At 40.4% G+C, this 16,378-nt stretch overlaps 2 protein-coding genes across 5 annotated transcripts in view; one reads left to right on the top strand and one right to left on the bottom strand.

The window, feature by feature from the left end:
• Positions 1-4,978, bottom strand: part of UCHL3 (ubiquitin C-terminal hydrolase L3) — a 46,125-nt gene extending 41,147 nt beyond the window's left edge. The window contains exons 1-2 of one of the 2 annotated variants that reach the window (XM_037377293.1): positions 4,690-4,978; positions 4,441-4,452 (exon numbers count right to left, since the gene is read on the bottom strand). In XM_037377293.1, the coding sequence (XP_037233190.1) occupies positions 4,441-4,452; positions 4,690-4,731 (54 nt within the window). In that variant the 5' untranslated portion in view covers positions 4,732-4,978. The remainder of the gene's footprint in view (positions 1-4,440; positions 4,453-4,689) is intronic. The other variant, XM_037377292.1, reaches the window with a different exon arrangement.
• A 2,974-nt stretch (positions 4,979-7,952) lies between these two features.
• Positions 7,953-16,286, top strand: COMMD6 (COMM domain containing 6). Of its 3 annotated transcripts, none has more exons than XM_037378474.1 (7): positions 7,953-8,139; positions 8,795-8,853; positions 9,430-9,495; positions 9,661-9,737; positions 11,046-11,214; positions 12,302-12,454; positions 13,700-16,286. In XM_037378474.1, the coding sequence occupies exons 1-7, from the start codon at positions 7,968-7,970 to the stop codon at positions 13,730-13,732; spliced, it is 729 nt and encodes a 242-aa protein (XP_037234371.1). In that variant the 5' UTR covers positions 7,953-7,967; the 3' UTR covers positions 13,733-16,286. The 3 variants fall into 3 exon arrangements, with proteins under 3 accessions (XP_037234371.1, XP_037234370.1, XP_037234372.1); XM_037378473.1 differs by having other exon boundaries at positions 13,531-16,286; XM_037378475.1 differs by having other exon boundaries at positions 8,085-8,194; positions 13,531-16,286.
• The last annotated feature ends 92 nt before the right edge of the window (positions 16,287-16,378 follow it).

The following is a 16,378-nucleotide window of genomic DNA, read 5'->3' as shown; positions in this document are numbered from 1 at the left end:
ATGGTTACAATTTTTAGTTTGTCACTGAAACAGAAGAAGAAACTAAGCAAAAGAGAGCATAATAAAAGGCCAGAAGTGGCAAGTACAAATAGAGAAATGCAATACGTGGTTTTCTTAGCTTTCAGTTACTGAGGAATGTACAAAGGAAGATCTAAGTCAATCCTTCAACTACTCATATATATAATGCTCTAAACCCCAAAACAAGTTACAATTTTCCTTTTACAGCATATCTACCCATTTAAACTCAAGAAGAAGTCTATATAGCTCGAGATATTTTAAACTAGAAGCCATTCAACAAGTGATCTTACAGTGGATGTCTACAATCCCTTTGTATTTGTCCTTCGGCTTATTCTTTGCTATGCTATGCCACAGCCTCAACAATTCCCGTTTGCTGGCTCTGTGGAAGGCTTTCTGGGGGTATTCTCTTTACAGAAAGGCATAAACTGAGTCCCGGTCTTTCGCCTTCTGAGGGTCATAATAACAGGCTGTTTTCCAGGCATGCATGCTATGTCTACTGTTTCCACTCTGCTTGCAACAGAGAGTTCAACTCTACTCCCCCACTCCCAAGTAAAAAAGTAAGCTTAGCCAAGCATTTTCAGAAGGACATCTCTGTTTCTTCACATCCAACATGCTTCCACTCCAACACAGCTCATCTACAAGTATTTTCACCCTTCACATCAGGAATCGTGGGCACTTTCAGTTACTTCCATCCCTAGGGCTTTCTTTTGGGAAAGCTTGTGTGATAATGTTAAAGAGTTCATAAAGTTGAAAGACCTTTTAGGAAGAGTAAAGTTTGTTTCCTCAGAATACTTAAATTGTGTCTCCCCAACACCCTTAAAAAATGTGGTCCGTGACTGGGTGAAGACTGGCTGTATCCAGTTTCTGCCATTTGTGCTATGTTTTGTGATCTTTATTGCCCCCGTGACTCTAAAGTCACAGCTGTCAAGGTCACCCATGGACTAAAATTAATTTCTGTATGTAGCTGAGTCTCAGTACATTAATGGATTTGGGGAAAAAAAAAAAAAGGTAGGATCAAAGGCCTGGAAAAAATGCTGGAAGGTAACTAAGAACCAGGAAGTAAGCCCTCAGGTCGCAAGAGAAACCCAAGCCACAGTCACCTCCCAGTTGTTTAACCTGAACTACCTGAAGCCAATGCTTGAGTTGAAATGGTACCTTATGTAGAAAGTAGGGGTGTTTCTTAGAGCACGTGAGATGAAGAAAGGTAAGAGAGAATGAAGAAAGGTAGAACATCAAAAAAGATAAACAAAAAAGTAGTATTGGTTGTTATCTGTGCATGCTAGGAAATCAGTCATGGGTTGCAAGCCAAACTTAAGTGACATCATGAACAATCAGTTTGTGTCTGGCCTTTTCACTGCAATAATTTGTTGCAGTCTGGTTTTGGGGGTTGGTGAGGTTTTTTGTTGTTGCATTTTTGGGGTTTTTTTTTGTTTTTGCTTTTGTGTGTGTGTAGAAGAAATTGAGAACATACACAGCCAAATATAATATGGTAAACAGTGGGCAGATAAATCCCATTTTCTTGCTTTCTCTCTCCCATTAGTGGGGAAGGTTTCATAAGAGATTCAGTTGAAGGTGAAAGAAAAGGAACCACTCCCAATCATCACTGTACACAAAGTGGAGCTTTGTAAAAGCTGAATCATCAACACCTTCTGTATCAGAGGTGGACTAACAATTCATCCTATCAGTGTTGAAGGGGAGGAGAAAAAAAAAAGGCATCGTGACAATTATATTAGCACTATATGGTACATCTAAGTATGCTGACTTCTCTCTTAAAAATACCACAACAGATAGGTGGCTGTGGTATTTCGAGTGAGTCACTGCCATTGTAAATCTTTCAAGCTAAAAAAGAATATCCCTGTTTATCCTCAGTCAGTTTCTGAACCTTTAAATAATTCTAACACATATGCACGAAGAGAGGTCCTATATATACACCAAGGATTTAGAAATTCCTAGACTTGTATTACAGCATAAATGCTTTCAGATAGAGAAAAGCTTGCAAGATAGTTTGAAAAGATTTCACATACCCTGAGAAATACCAGTACTTCTCCATTATTGTCTGAATTCCAACCACAAAGATTTAAAGTCTCAAACTTGCAACTTACATGTCAAAACCAGAGAGCACACAGCATAGTAAGCACATATTAAAAGCAAATTAACCTGTATTTAGTACATTTTCTTTCCAGTTACTATTAAAATAGGGTATGATTTGTACAATAACCAAAATAGGCTAACCATTTGTTAAATTGTAATGACAGTTCTGACTACAAACTAAGACTTAAGAATCCACACACCTTACAGGTGAATGGAATTTTTTTTAGTTTTAAGAGTTCACTCACACACCTGGCAATAACATTAACACTAAGAGTAGTACATTGCAAGGACAGTGTAACACTCAAGTAAAACAAACAAAATACAATTTTTAAAAAAACAGCAAGAAACCCAACCCCAAAACACCAAGAAACACATGTCTAGATATCTGTGTAAAAAACTACTACTAGATGTATCTCTTTATGTGTATGTATCTTAATACATTACAGCTATTAAGGGCACACCATTGTTAGTTTGTGGGTTTTTTGAAATCCTGAAGAATTCTAGAATATTTTGGAGAACACAACAGAGTACCACAAAAAAACCAGTCTGTCCTTGCAATTAACTTCACAGGATTTTTTTAAAAAGCATTTGCAACTTCATTTGAATCTCAAATTACTATTATTGTTGTTCTAAACATAAGCAGGATATGAGCAACTTGTGACTAATAGCCTTGTTCTTACAGCTTACCACTGTACTGATGAGATTAAAAGAACAATGACTAACAATGCAAAGTGTATTCATATTCAACACTGACCATTTTTTCTTTTCTTTTTAATATAAATCTCTTAGTCTAGATAGTAGCAGCAACCACTGCTAAGTTAAGACTGGCAAAATACAGTGAAGGAGCAAGTCTAAGTGGTCTAAAGTGGCCTTTTCTGTACAGGAATATTAAGAAGAAAATCCTTGCAGAATGAAAATTCCAATAATCCATGATCACCCACAACTGACAGATATCCATTATCAACAAAAAGCCAATGGGCAAGACAGCCAGATTTTCAACATGCTTAAGTTGTTCATTTAGTGTTTTTTCAGGATTTACTCTGTATAACAAACATGTAGTGGCAGAAGATAATTCAGATTTTTTTAAAAAAAGTAACATTGTTTTTCCTCCTCAGTTTATACTTTACAGCTTAAATTAACTGTAACGAGCTCATCTCAACATCTCAACATCAACATCTGGAAAGCGATGTTAGAGAATTTGAAATTGTACTAGTCATTTACTCATACTTACTTCCTTCTAAACAGGAATCTAGTCTCTGAATTACAAAACTTAAAAGAAGTCTAAAACTTAAGGAGATTATAACACACATCCAAGAAAAACTCCCACGAAAGGCTGTTAATTTTAATTGAGGACTAGGATTAAGAACTCTCCACAGTAGCAATACTGTAAAAATTATAAAATTATTTGTTCTAGGAAACTATAAAGCAAAGTACAAAATGACGCAGCATCAAATAACTTTTTGCTCTCCTGAAGACGCAGTGTATTACTACAACAACAAACAAAACATTTTTCACACACAGAAATTCCTGATTTCCAAAATACTTCAACAATACAGTTTTAAGAATGTAATCTTACAGCTGGAAGCTTAAGTCCTTTGGCTTAAACACTACCCTTAACGTTATCAACAGGCCTGCTAGGATCAACGTCTTGCCTCTAATGCTTGTTAAAGATACTCAAAGTTGCCACTGAGAACCTGATGCAGGGTTGGAGTATGTGTGATACCCTTTCAGCTAGAATTTATCTAGCACTTAACATTGTTTTGTGGACTAGAACAAGCTTCCTTTCTCTAGCATGGATTCTACTACGCTACAAAACCAGAAATAACAAATCACACAGATGTGGTCATGAATAAGCAGCAAAGTGCAAAAATAGTAAAATGACGTTATTTCTTATGGGCAGGCAAAGAAGAGACAACACAGTGGTGTGAGTAAACCCATGCAAGTGCACAAAGCCATCCTGTACAGGTCCAGAACAGGCACACATTATATAGTAATGTTTTAATCATCAATTAATTAAAACCCACCTCGCGACACATCAGAGGTTACATTACATTAATAGCCAGACATTATCTATTCTGTTCTCTCTTCCTTTAGCTTGTGGGTGTTTGGTTGTTGTTTTTTGGGTTTTTTTTTCTATATAGTATCTTTACATTACACTACGTACTGAGAGGTTTCAGAGGAGTGTCCAGTACAGTCCAGTACTAGAAGGCACCCGTGGGGGAGGAAGGGGTTACTCTCGTTGGAGAAGCAGGAGCCTTTACTACACGAAAATGAAAGACAGGCCTAGAGCTGAAGCGACACTAAAGGTTACCTCGAATAAAAGCTGCTTACCTGATTCGTAACCTGGAAAGAAAGCAGAAAACAGAGAGAAGTTAAGACCCCAGTTAGATCCGCAGGCTGAGACCTCCCCCGCTCCCTGCCACAACCAGCCGTGGCTCAGCCCGCGATGCTGAGCCCGCCGCGGCCGCAGCCCCGACCCCCTCCCCGCCGCCATCCTCCTTCCCTCCCGCCAGCCCTCCCGCGCACCCAGCAGCCCCCCCACCCCCTCCCGCCGCGCCCACCCCCGCGCCGAGCACCCACGTCGGGGTTGGCCTCCAGGGGCAGCCAGCGATGGGGCTCCATGGCGGCAGCGGCGGGGCGGGTACCGGCACTGGGCTGAACCTCGCAGCACGGCACTGACAGCGCCTCACGCCGCCGCGCCTCAGACCTGACCCGGGACCGCACCACCGAGCCGCGCGGGAACGGCGGGGGGGGCGGGAAGCGGAGACGAAGGCAACCCCCGGCGGCCCACCCCACACGTCTCCCCCGCTCCGGGGCGGCGGGCCCAGGCGGACACCGGTAGCCAACGCCTTCCCCCCGGGGCGCCTCCGGGCAGCGACGGCCGGAATATTCCCGCCTCCCCGCTCTCTTGGCTCCCCCCGGCTATGGGCTCTCCCACGTGCCAAGGGGCGACGCCTCGGCCGCCCCGCCCCGCGCTTGCTCCCAACCGTCAGGGCCTGCCTGGTGCGCAGGAGCCGCCGGGGGGCGCCCCACCGCCCCCCACCGGCCCCAGAGCCCGCCGGGGCCCTGCCGGCAGCGGCCGGGGAGCAGGCGCCAGGCGCTCGGTACAGCCGGGCCCGTGCGAAACGGCCTCTCACAGCTAAACTGAGCTACAGCCGTTCCCTGGCGGGGAGGCGCGTACACACCCCCGGGAACGGGGCAGGCCGCGGAGCCAGAGCGGACGAAGCGTTCGGAGGGAACTGCCCAGCCGCGGCAGCGGGTACCGCCACACCGCCTGAGCAGGCTGAGCCGTGTGTAGCAGCGGGGGGACACGGGTGGTGAGGTCTCTCTGTGAGCTGCTGCAAATTGATGTGGTAAACCCAACTGAGAATAGCATCCATCTTCTAACGCTGCGAATCCCCTCGTGCTTTCCCATCTCAGTGGCATCAACATACCGTTTCTTGGCGTTTTGGCTAAGATCAAGCACAGTATCATATACATATCATACGCGGTGTAAGATATTTCACATATATATATATCAGATTGTGTTGCATCTTCTTTCAAGTTAATCAGAAAAGCAAAAACTGAAGGAACCTGTCATTTCTCGGCACCAGCCCTCCCCGCCTGCATCTGCTCACCACTCCGTACAGGCTGCAGCTCACCTACACAGCCCCTTGCAGCACTTGCACAGGGCCTCACGCTTTCAGAAGCGGACATTTGGACAAGGTTTTGGTAGAAGCCCCTCAGCTGCACCTCCAGGCCTGCCCAGTGTATGCCCGGAAAGGTTTGGGGCAGAAAGGTGGGTCAGCACAAATAAACATCCAGGGTGAGCAGGGAGGGTGCGGGAAGACTAGGAACTGTGCCAGTTCACAGGCAGATCTGAGCCCCATGAGGAAAGGAAGGAGTACAATATGAACACTTGGTGTTTCTAGGTACTGTAAAGACAGGAGTACCAAGGTGCCAGGCAGTAGGGTGTTGGGGATACCATACAACTGAGGGCCCAGGCACTGGAGAAACATATCTTCTTGAAGAGCTTTTTGAGGAACTTGTTGTAGTCCTTCAGTGTTGATGTAAATGATACCCCATTCTGTAAATGTGAAGTTTATGAACTAGGGTAAATTACCTAATGTTTTTATTTTATTTTATGCCCTGTAATCATTTAGCAGGACGCTACATGCCTGTGCCTGAAGCTTCTGCATTGACCTGTCAACAATACTGTAGTGTCTCCCTTCAGCAATCCTGTCTATTTGTAGATTTGTCTTTTAGTTTCTATACACAGTGTCTCCTCATACTAAGTTCTCAGTTCTTATCTAGCTAAGACATGGGCCTGTACTGTCAGATCACCACCACTGTCTACCTCTCTGCCACAAAAAGCTTCATAGAACACACTTACAAAAGGCAGAGTTTTCTAAAGATACATAGTTTCATTCCATGGATGGGCAGACAAGCAGAAACCATTACATACTTCACCACTTTCTATTCACAATTCAAAGAACTAAACGCAGGTCTACGTATTGATGAAAATAACCCCCAAATAACTCCAAATTTCAGCAGATGATTCTGTAATTACCCAACCAGCAAGATACTCACCTCCACATCTACCTCCACATTTTGGAGAAAGAATAAAAAGTAACCTAACAATATTAGTCTTAGTGCTAAAGGCATGACTAAGAGACTTGGTGAAATTGTAAGATAAAATAGTATGTAAAGTTGTCTTGGTAAAAAAGTATGCAATAAGAACAAAGAGATTAAATCAAGTCCTTGCTATCAGAGACAGATCTTACCAGTACGTGCACTGCTAGTGTTTTGATAATCATGAGGTCATAAAAACACATACTACTCAAAAACGTTTGCACGCTTAATTAGACACTTTAAAAGGGAGAGGCCAAGATCAGACAGGCTGTGAATGTATAAAGCTCATAAACACATACCATATTCCTTAATTACCCTTTTCCTGAAATATATTCTATGTTCTTCCATTACCATTTATGGCAAATATGTAATTTTAAACTTGCCAGAACTACTGCATGACAGGTTATGTTTTACTACTGTCACAATCCTACAATAGAAGTACTAAAATTGTAACATTGTGGTATTTTTTTTTAAAGCTAAAAGCAAATGTAAAACTGATTACTTGAGAAATCTAAGAATATTTTCTATTTTTAAAAGGTGAAACTGGTAAAGAATTAGTGATGCTTTAGGGCTGTAGTCACACCCCAAACAATGCAGTTAAATTAAATTTAAAGGATTGAAAAGCTTATCGAACAGTTCTAGCTGTAGTTAAAAAAAAAAAACCACGATCTTCTCATAAAACTGAAGACATAGTTTATCTACACAAATCATCCATGAACTGCACAGTTTATTTGCAGGTGTACAGGCTGATTGCACAATCCACCTGTACAAAGTACTGTCACAGTCTATGTACCTGTACTGTTTAATGTACTGTATTTGCTGCGTTCACAAAGCACAGAGCGTGATTTAAGATCCCGAGACTATAGCGGGGAGCACCGAGAGAGCCCTGACACCAGTTATCAATAAACCAAACTCAGTAAACAACTTGTTGCGCAAACCAGGTGTGACTTGAACCAGCATTTCCACAAGCCTCCCCAGACGATTCTCAGGCCTGCGCCATTTCCCAAGCTGTCACTAACACAAGCGCTGCCAGAGGGGCCTGCGGCAGGAGAGAGCGCGGCCAGCCTGAGGGGAAGCACAGGCAGGCCCTAGCCTACCATATGTAAGTGGCTTTTTCCACCCAACGACTCAATAGTCTCTTAAAACGCTGTCCTGGCTTTACTCGTAACTATTTAAGACGCGGTTTGCCTCAAAAACGACAAAAAAAACCGCCGCAACCCGCCCCGCGCAACCAACCCGGACGAAAAATGCGGAGGACTCCAACCTGCTCGCGCAGGCTCCGCCCTCCCAGGCAAGAAGGGCGCACGCTCCCTGACCGGAAGCCAATAAGGGCGAGCTCGCTGGCCTTGCCTCGCTCTGGTGTCGCCCGGAGCCAATCAGAGCGGCAAGCGTTGTGTGGCGGAAGTTGGGCCTTGGCGGGTGCGTGGCGCCATGGCCGCCGGCTCCGCGGTGGTGCGGGCGCTGGAGGCGCTGGGTGAGGGTGCAGGGTGGGGACCCCGATGTGAGGGTGGCGGTGGGGAGCTGAGGGGGTGTTGGGCCCACCCGGACCCGCAGGGTAGGTTGTGGAGGGGGGCGGGCGCTGCCCCTTCCTGAGCGTTTCCCGGGGCGTCCTGGTGAAGGCTTGGGGTGGGCGAGCGGGGCCCTTCCATGGCTGCCCGCGGGCCGCCTGGGGGGTTTGCCACCGTGAGGCGGCCTGCATGTAGCAGCGTAGCCGCAGGGAGAGCCGCGGTGCTGTGCTACGGTGCCAGAGGGCGGCCCTGGGCATGCCCGGCTCCCCGGTAAGCTGAGGAACTGGGTGCAAGTACAGCTCCACTGGCTTGGAGGGATTATTCAGGGCTGTGAAACTGCAACTGCATGGACTTGGTCTGGCCTTATGGAGTCTCTCCTATTAGACTGTGCTTGACATGCTGAGCAGATGATGTTAATGCAATTCAGGACAAACCCCCTTAAAGAAAGCTTTGTTTTTAGGTTAAATACATGCATGAAGACCTAGGAAATCTTCAGCGAGAGTCTAGGTGTAGTACCATAACACTTTGAGGATTTGCTTCTGATTGCTAGTGTTTGTGTTTTGCAGATGTTGGTGGTGCAGCAGATAAGATTAAATTAATACCTCAAGACTTTTTTGCAGAACTGGTAAGTAGTGCAATAAATTGAATGTTGAAGGGCTTCTGCTACTCTGATTCAATGAAACCTTTTTGTTTAAGGTTTTTTTTTTTGTCTGTTGCAAAGGGAATCTTTTGTATGTGGTAGGTAGTTACATGACTCATGAAATGGGCCAATCCTGCTAAAAGAAATGGGATTGCTTTAAATGTTTTTATCATATAAGATTTCTAAATATGTATTTTTGCTTTTCATCTGAAGATATCAGGTGAGCTTGTCCAGAAGACATTCAGTTTGTTTATTGTAGTGTGCACTTGAACAAGATGACTGCTCAATTAGCATTAAAATGGTGTGTTAAGTAGGAATAGCTAGTGAGGTGGTAACTAGAAGTTTTGACTGAGTTTATTTGCTTTTCTTGAATTTGATGTAACTTTAAAAGTCATTTCAATGACTTTATTCTCCACTCTGCATTTAAAGCATATTCTTGTTGTCCATTTTTGCAATAACTAGTTTTCTTTTTTGTTTTTTAGTCTCCAAGTAGTCAAACTAGTTTTGTCTTGTATATTAAAATACACATTAAGAATGTTTTCAAACTTACTCTCTTTACAGTGTGAGCAAATAATTCAGCATCTGAACCAGAAGATCCCAGGTGTAAATGTAGCTGAACTGTGTCAGGTAAGTTTAGATACTAGCACTTAGAAGCAAGTATATTAGCTGTATATGCTGTAAAGGATAGATTCCCCCAGTAAATGTTTTCTTTTTGTGTGTGTATATACAAAGAGGGGTTTATTAATGCATTGTTCATGATTATTTGTAATTGCTCAAACATTCTGTTTCTAGAGAATTCAAACATCTGGGAGTGAGATTAATGTTGGTGACCTAGCAAAAGTAGCTAATATTGTTTCCTTTCTATTCAGGTAAGCACAAAATAAATTATGTTGCCTCACGTCTTTTTTTTTTTTTTCCCCTCCACCCCAACTTAACAGTGGTATTAAAAAGTGACATCGAATGTGGATGTAAAATGAACTGATTTGGGAAAAGGGCAGAAGTTTGTAACTCAGTACATGAAAATGAACTTCTGGACTTAGTTTATGTTCTTAAAAAAATTATGTGGTTAATAAATCATCTCACTCTTTGTAATAAAAAAAAAACAAAAACAAAGAGAGGAAAACGTTCTAAGATCCTGTCTGCAAGCTTTAGAACTACTGGCCAAATAAGTTGAAGTTAAGCTCAGTTCTGAAGCTGTCGGCTAGGCCTTTACCTGGAAGAAGTGTGTTCTAAAAACTTTCTTAGAGATTAGAAACCAGCATTTGTGCCTGTTTGAAGGGCGCACAGTTTTATGATGTTGAACTCTGCTGTGACAGAGTTTTTAGGTAGCATTTTCAGCAGTTATTTTCCTCTTAAGTTTTTCTGCTTTCAGAAAGATAAAATTTTCAAGAGCTTTCTTATTCTTCTAATATCTAGTATCTAAACATTTTACATAACATTAACATGATTGAAGAAAGTATACCAGTAGAAATCTAAGATACTACTACTTCCTCTCATATAGAAAGCCTTAAATTATATTGGACCGTGCTACTTGGCAGACCAACTCTTTCTGTCTATTAATGTCTCTAAGGGGTGTGGATCAGCATGGACAAGCCAAGGATGGGAATTTTTTTAAAAACTTCTGGTAGAGGAGAGAGTAGCAATTTTCCTCTAGACTTGCTGCATTTTCAGTTGAGGGTGTATTGCATCATTTGACTCCTGTTAGTACCAATTATACCATTACCTAGAGGTCCTTATTTGCCTTTAGGTGATACTTTAATTACCTCTCCTAAATGTTTAATTAAAAATGGCTTTGTTTCTAAAGTAATAGTATTGTTGAATGCTCTATGCAGATGTCTTTCACTGAATTATGCTTGTTTTTTTTCAGTTGCAACAGAACTTAGGGACTGTGATTATTTCTTGTTATAATGTTGCATGTTGTGCAAGCCCAGCAAAGCTTGGTCTCTGCATATTAAGACACATTGAAAGCCAAGTAGTGGTGTTTTTTTGCATGTGGATACAAAAGCGTAGTTAAATATTCTATAGGAAAAAATAAAAATCATAGGCTGCCTAATTATTGTAAAGTACATAGACACACCAAGCAGCAATACAAAATTGCCTATTTGGGGTGAAGTGAGAAATTTTATTAAATCCGTGGAGAATTAAATTGATATGGTGTTCTTTGGATATACCTATAGCACAGCAGCCAGAAACAATCTCTCTACAGAAGAACTCGTCACCACCTTGGGCAATACAGTCAGCGCACTGCCAAAACATGCAGTTCAAGTTATTCGTCATGTATGGAACGAGCAGGGCAAATCCGTTAGTGTCTCAGAAGATGCAAGAAATATGTCCACAGTGGGGCAGGTAACTAAATGACAAAATGCAGTTGAGCTAACTATTAACTTTTCAGAAATATCAATGCTTCATTGTGTATGTTGTATTTTCAAGCACAGGGCGGTATCTTAACTGCTGAAAGCTTTTCTATATATAAGTTGCCAATTGTCTACCCAGATAAATAAGCATATACAATAAAGGTTTTCTAAATGCTGACCAGTTTTCTAATATTATTGTTTGGATGATAAAGTCATATTTTATAGCGTTTTAAAAATTAATGCATCATAGTACTGTTAGGGAAGGTAAATGGCAGTCAGTGTGGTAGACAATTGTATTGGCCATTAATGTGAATCTGTTTTAAATGTAATCTGAATTGTTCTTTAGAGTTGATAACACCACTGCCTGATCATTTTGTCTCCCTAAGTTTAAACTCTTGTTTTTAAAGATACTTTATGTCAATTTCCAGCATTCCTTTTTTCCTTTTTGAAAAAATAAGACTATATTTGCATTTTAGATCTTTTTTGTCTAACAATAGTTTAAAAGAATATGGAATTACGAAAAAAAGTCTGCAGCTTGATAGTAGGCTTCTAAAGGCTCTCTTCACTTCTTCATTCAACAGTTCTGCCTATCGTAAAAGACTAAAAATGCTACCTGTCTGAAATTTATGTACTTAGATAAATAAAAAATACAGTTATAAAAGATGTTAATTGTTTTCATTACTGCTATTATAAAATTCTTGTGCACTGTCTGAGGTTTTTCTCATGTTTCCACTAGATCTAGAAACTTGTATACCATTATGGTTTTGTGATTTTTTTTTTTTTTAAGTCAGGTGAACTCTGTGGCTCAAGCTGCTTTTACTACAACTTTAGACTGTACTTGACTGAGAGTGTTTGAATAAGGAAAACGGATTAGTTAACAAATTAAATTGCTTATTTGTTCATTATCAAAAGGAAGGGCAAATGATATTGTATTCACATTAATATCTGAATATGTATGTTTGTTTCCCATTTGGATATGAGCTGTAGATGTCCTATATGGTTTGTAAAACATCCATCCAACAGAATAACCATGGTAGATCTTTCTTTAACACTGTTTCCAATTATTTTCTTCTTTGTAGTTTGTAGATATGAAATGGAAACTGGGAGTTGCGATGAGTTCTGACACCTGCAGGTCTCTGAAGTATCCTTATGTTACAGTGACGCTAAAAGTGGCAGACCCTTCGGGACAAATAACAGACAAATCTTTTGAAATGACAATCCCACAGTTCAAGGTCTGTAATCAGTGTTACTTGATTCAGTCTCAAAAAACAGTGACATTGTTGTGAGGGAGCAACTGTATACCTTAATGCATATGTTTGTGTTGCTTCTTTACTCATACAGTCATTCAAAGATGAAGCATTAAATATTTAAAATGCTGAAGCTAAATACTAACTTCATAGCATTTAGTTCTACATCACTTTACCCAAAACTGTTAATTTAGCAGTAATTTATGTGTTCTCTTACAAATAAGCTAACAACTGAAGATGTAAAGACTTTTGGGACTTTTCTGTCAGCTGTCACTCTGCCTTTTTAAAACCAGAAGGAATATTCTAAATATATGGAACGGTTCCCTAGTCTCTAAAACTAAATCTAAAACTTGGGTTAAGCCTAACACTTGCTAATGATTAAGAATGGAGGTCAGTGTGCTTTGTCACCACTGGCTCTTAATTGCTAAGCTTTCATCTATGAATTTATGTAACTTTGTTTAATTTTGTGTAAATGTAGGACTTGTGTTGTAATTCCTTTTTAAAGGGTGAGTACATTGTGAGCTTGCACAATACTCCAAGCAAATAAATCCTTTGGTTTGGACTGGCAGGAATTTGACAAGGATGTTCTGAATACTTAGGTGTTGTGAAATGTTGCATTCACTCTAGTTGAAACCTATTTAATAACTTGCTGTTCAGCTACTATAAGAAATGGGTGTTATACTTCAGAAGCCTGGATTATTTCAGCTGGGAATAGAAACATTTGCGTGAGAAGTTTTTTTTGGTGGCTTTTGTTTTTTGTTGTGGTGTGAGAGCTACTTAGTATTTTTCTTTCATAGCATCTTCTCCTGTTAATAGCCAAACCCATACAAATAAGGCAACACCTGTGTAGATTTAATACTGAATGTGCCCAAATGTCAACCAACTTACAAAAAGTAAAGCAGAAACTTTCAGTTCAAGCTGGAAACTTCACTTGGAAGAAAAAGGGAATATGAGAAACATGGACTGTGATTTATTTTTTTTTTTTCCTAACATGCTAATTTGAACTATGGTTTGAGCTTTTCTTCAAGCAACTGAAATTTGTCTTAACTCTTGCATTTTAGAACTTCTTCAGACAGTTCAAGGAAATGGCAGCTATTCTTGAAACAGTTTGAAAAGAACTTTTATTTACACTGAAATTTTGGACAAACTTAGATCAAGTAAACTTTCTGTTCTGCACAGGAAATAAAGTGCCATTGTTCAGCAAGGTATGTATCCTTGTCTTTTCAACAGGTATTTGTCAGCATCATCCTTGAATTGCTGTGAAGAATTCCTCACTTTTGAATACTTGAAGCAAACTCTGCAGTGTTTGTGATAATGTGTTCAGCTTTGTTCATCCTGGTAGACAAAAGATCAGGATGTGTATGGAGAAGCATCACTGTAGACTTCCTAATATCCAAGAGTAAGAAACCACACATTTAACTGTAGAGCGTGGAAGTCACTCACAAATGTTGACTGGGAAGATGCTGACAGAAGCGTAAAACCCACATTAACACTTTTGTCTGTAAAATTGAGATGTGCTTGGATTCTATAATATTAAGGAGTATATGAAGTTATGCCTAACATACAGTTATTCTTGAAGAATAGCAATGTCAAGTAGTTAGTTGCAGGCATTTGCAGACCTGGCTTCCAGTTGTCTTTTAGTAACAGGAGAATGTACTTATCCTAACAGCTTGTTTATTTCAAATACTTATTTCCTAGGCTTATAAAAATTGAGTTAATGCGTTAAGCTTTTCTGGAGATGCAAAGTTTATTCTCTGAGAAGCCCAGAGGCTAATTTTAAGTCAAGGTAGAAAGGTGAATTTTATTCAAAAACATTTAAATATATTTTTGCCTTTACATTTAATCCAACTCTAATCTGTGGCACTCTGCTTGATGTTTTGAATCGCCAGTCTACTTTCTAATTAGATTAGAATACTGGTGTAGTTGCCTCGCTCCAAGCTCTGAACTAGAAAAGTCAAGAGGAAACTTGAAAATTCAGGCTGGAGTGTTAGCCAAGCACATCAGAGAGAGGACTGCACTAAAATTCAGCAAGATTTCTATGCTTGTTGTGTTGTGACTGCTCTCAGAGAATGTCCTAAACAGCAAAATTTTGACTTTGATTCTGAAGAATGGGGGCATTTCCAAGGGGGGAGTAATAAATCTGGTGTGCTTGCATGCTGTTTTGTTTTTGTTTGGTGTTTTTACCCCTTGCATTTTCCATAAACAAAATACAAATTGCAAATATAGTGATAATAAAAATACTGTTGCATTTCAAGATGGGCTGTGGTATGGTAGAACAAGTAAATCTGAAGAGAGGCATTTCATACTGGTAAGCAGACTGAAGTTTATGTTTTAACTTAAGAATGGTAGAGACTGAGAACCAGTTCTGCTGGGACAGATCCTCAAGTGATTTCAGGCTCCCTTAAGAGGGAACTTCTACCTTTTTAACTCACTTAAATTAGATTTCTTATTAACTTTTTTAGAAGCTGGCTGAAAGTCATTGATACAGGTTATGCCTGCCTTTTTGTGTCCTGAAAATAAACTGCAGCACACTGCATGTGCTGCATACTGCAATCCTTTCACTAAAGAAGGGTACATCCCCACTATTTGGACATTATGCATGGTGCATAAAAGCAGTGCTTGGAGTTGCTTAGAAGAGAGAGGGGGAAAAAAAACCAACCCACACCAAAACTGTTGGCTTTAATGAAAGACGGTAAAAGCTCTGGGCTGTGGCCATTGATCTGGATGGTACTTCCTTTGTGCTGCTGAAGTCCAAGGTGTTTGATTTGTGGCTGGGGGGAGCAGACTGCTCTTTTCTGAGGCCCTTTCAATGGAATGTCACAGAGTGGTCTCTGGAGCAGACTACCCATTTGCCTTTTCCCTTGTCTGTCTGCAAGGGCTTGGGGCTGAACACAGTGAAAAAAATCCCCTCTTCGTCTGGAAAAGTGATGTGAGCAGCTGATTTATTTTTTTAATTTGCAGAAGTTGGAGTGTAAGACTGCTATAACTGGAAAACATTGTCATGCTTTGGTGTAGTGAGTTAATTGGCTTACATCAATGCAAGAATTCCAGAAAAAGAATACTTTTTTTAGTAAAGCTGTAGCCTTACAAATACTTCCTATTTATTCTAATGCAGTCAAGTTCTTCATATAGCTGGAAATACTTGTGCCTTTAATGGAACTGGATGGAAAATAAGATTTAATTAAATCATGTCTTAACTTCTAGAAACAGTTATTTAGTGGATGCTGGAAGGTAATGAGGAAACTTTCAGTTACCGTTTTTGCATGGTCTATCACCAAGAGGAGAAAGTTGGAAGCCTTTGAAAAGTCTAACTTTCCATTTTTGTCAAGGCAGATATTCTAGAAATATTAATGAATATTTTTGTCATGTCCCTGAACTCTAGCATGTAGTAAGTCTGTCTGAAAGATGCCTAGGCATTTATGCTATACCAGCTTACCGTCTGAGAATTTTCAGAGGCGTTTGTGGACATCTAGGAGATGTGATTATAAGTTGGTTATGTACTCAAACTTGTGAGATTTGTCTTGAGTGCTGTCAGTAGGAATTCCTATACAGAGTAATGGAAGAATTAAGTATTAAAAAAATAACCAAACCAACAACCCAAAACCAAACTAAAAACCTAAGTTTGCAGGGTAGCAATATTAACATGCTCAAACAAGCTGTTGAGTTGTTTGTCTATATGTGCAAAACCCAGATCTTTTCAAAGAATATCAGGAGTCCTTGTGTGTTCCTAATTCTACTTGTTGATTGATATGAAATTGTATAACACAAATATTTTTGTAAGTCCACAGTCATTAAACATATGGGTAACAAAGCTAAAGATGGTCTGTACTTTGTTGTAAGCCTACTGCACTTAAGTCTGTCTCAAATACTACAATGGGTGAAGTTCAGGACTAGACTTTGACTGAAATT

This window comes from Falco rusticolus, chromosome 2 (assembly GCF_015220075.1).
Source record: "Falco rusticolus isolate bFalRus1 chromosome 2, bFalRus1.pri, whole genome shotgun sequence".
Classification (NCBI taxonomy): domain Eukaryota; kingdom Metazoa; phylum Chordata; class Aves; order Falconiformes; family Falconidae; genus Falco; species Falco rusticolus.
This window is presented reverse-complemented; position numbering and strand designations above follow the sequence as displayed.

What these genes read in the sequence shown, in the direction of transcription:
- COMMD6 (XM_037378473.1), top strand. Translation starts at nt 7,968, where the DNA reads ATGCGGAGGACTCCAACCTGCTCGCGCAGGCTCCGCCCTCCCAGGCAA. An exon ending in ATGTAGCTGAACTGTGTCAG is followed by an intron (nt 9,496 to 9,660) that starts GTAAGTTTAGAT and finishes TTCTGTTTCTAG; the next exon opens with AGAATTCAAACATCTGGGAG. An exon ending in ATTGTTTCCTTTCTATTCAG is followed by an intron (nt 9,738 to 11,045) that starts GTAAGCACAAAA and finishes ATATACCTATAG; the next exon opens with CACAGCAGCCAGAAACAATC.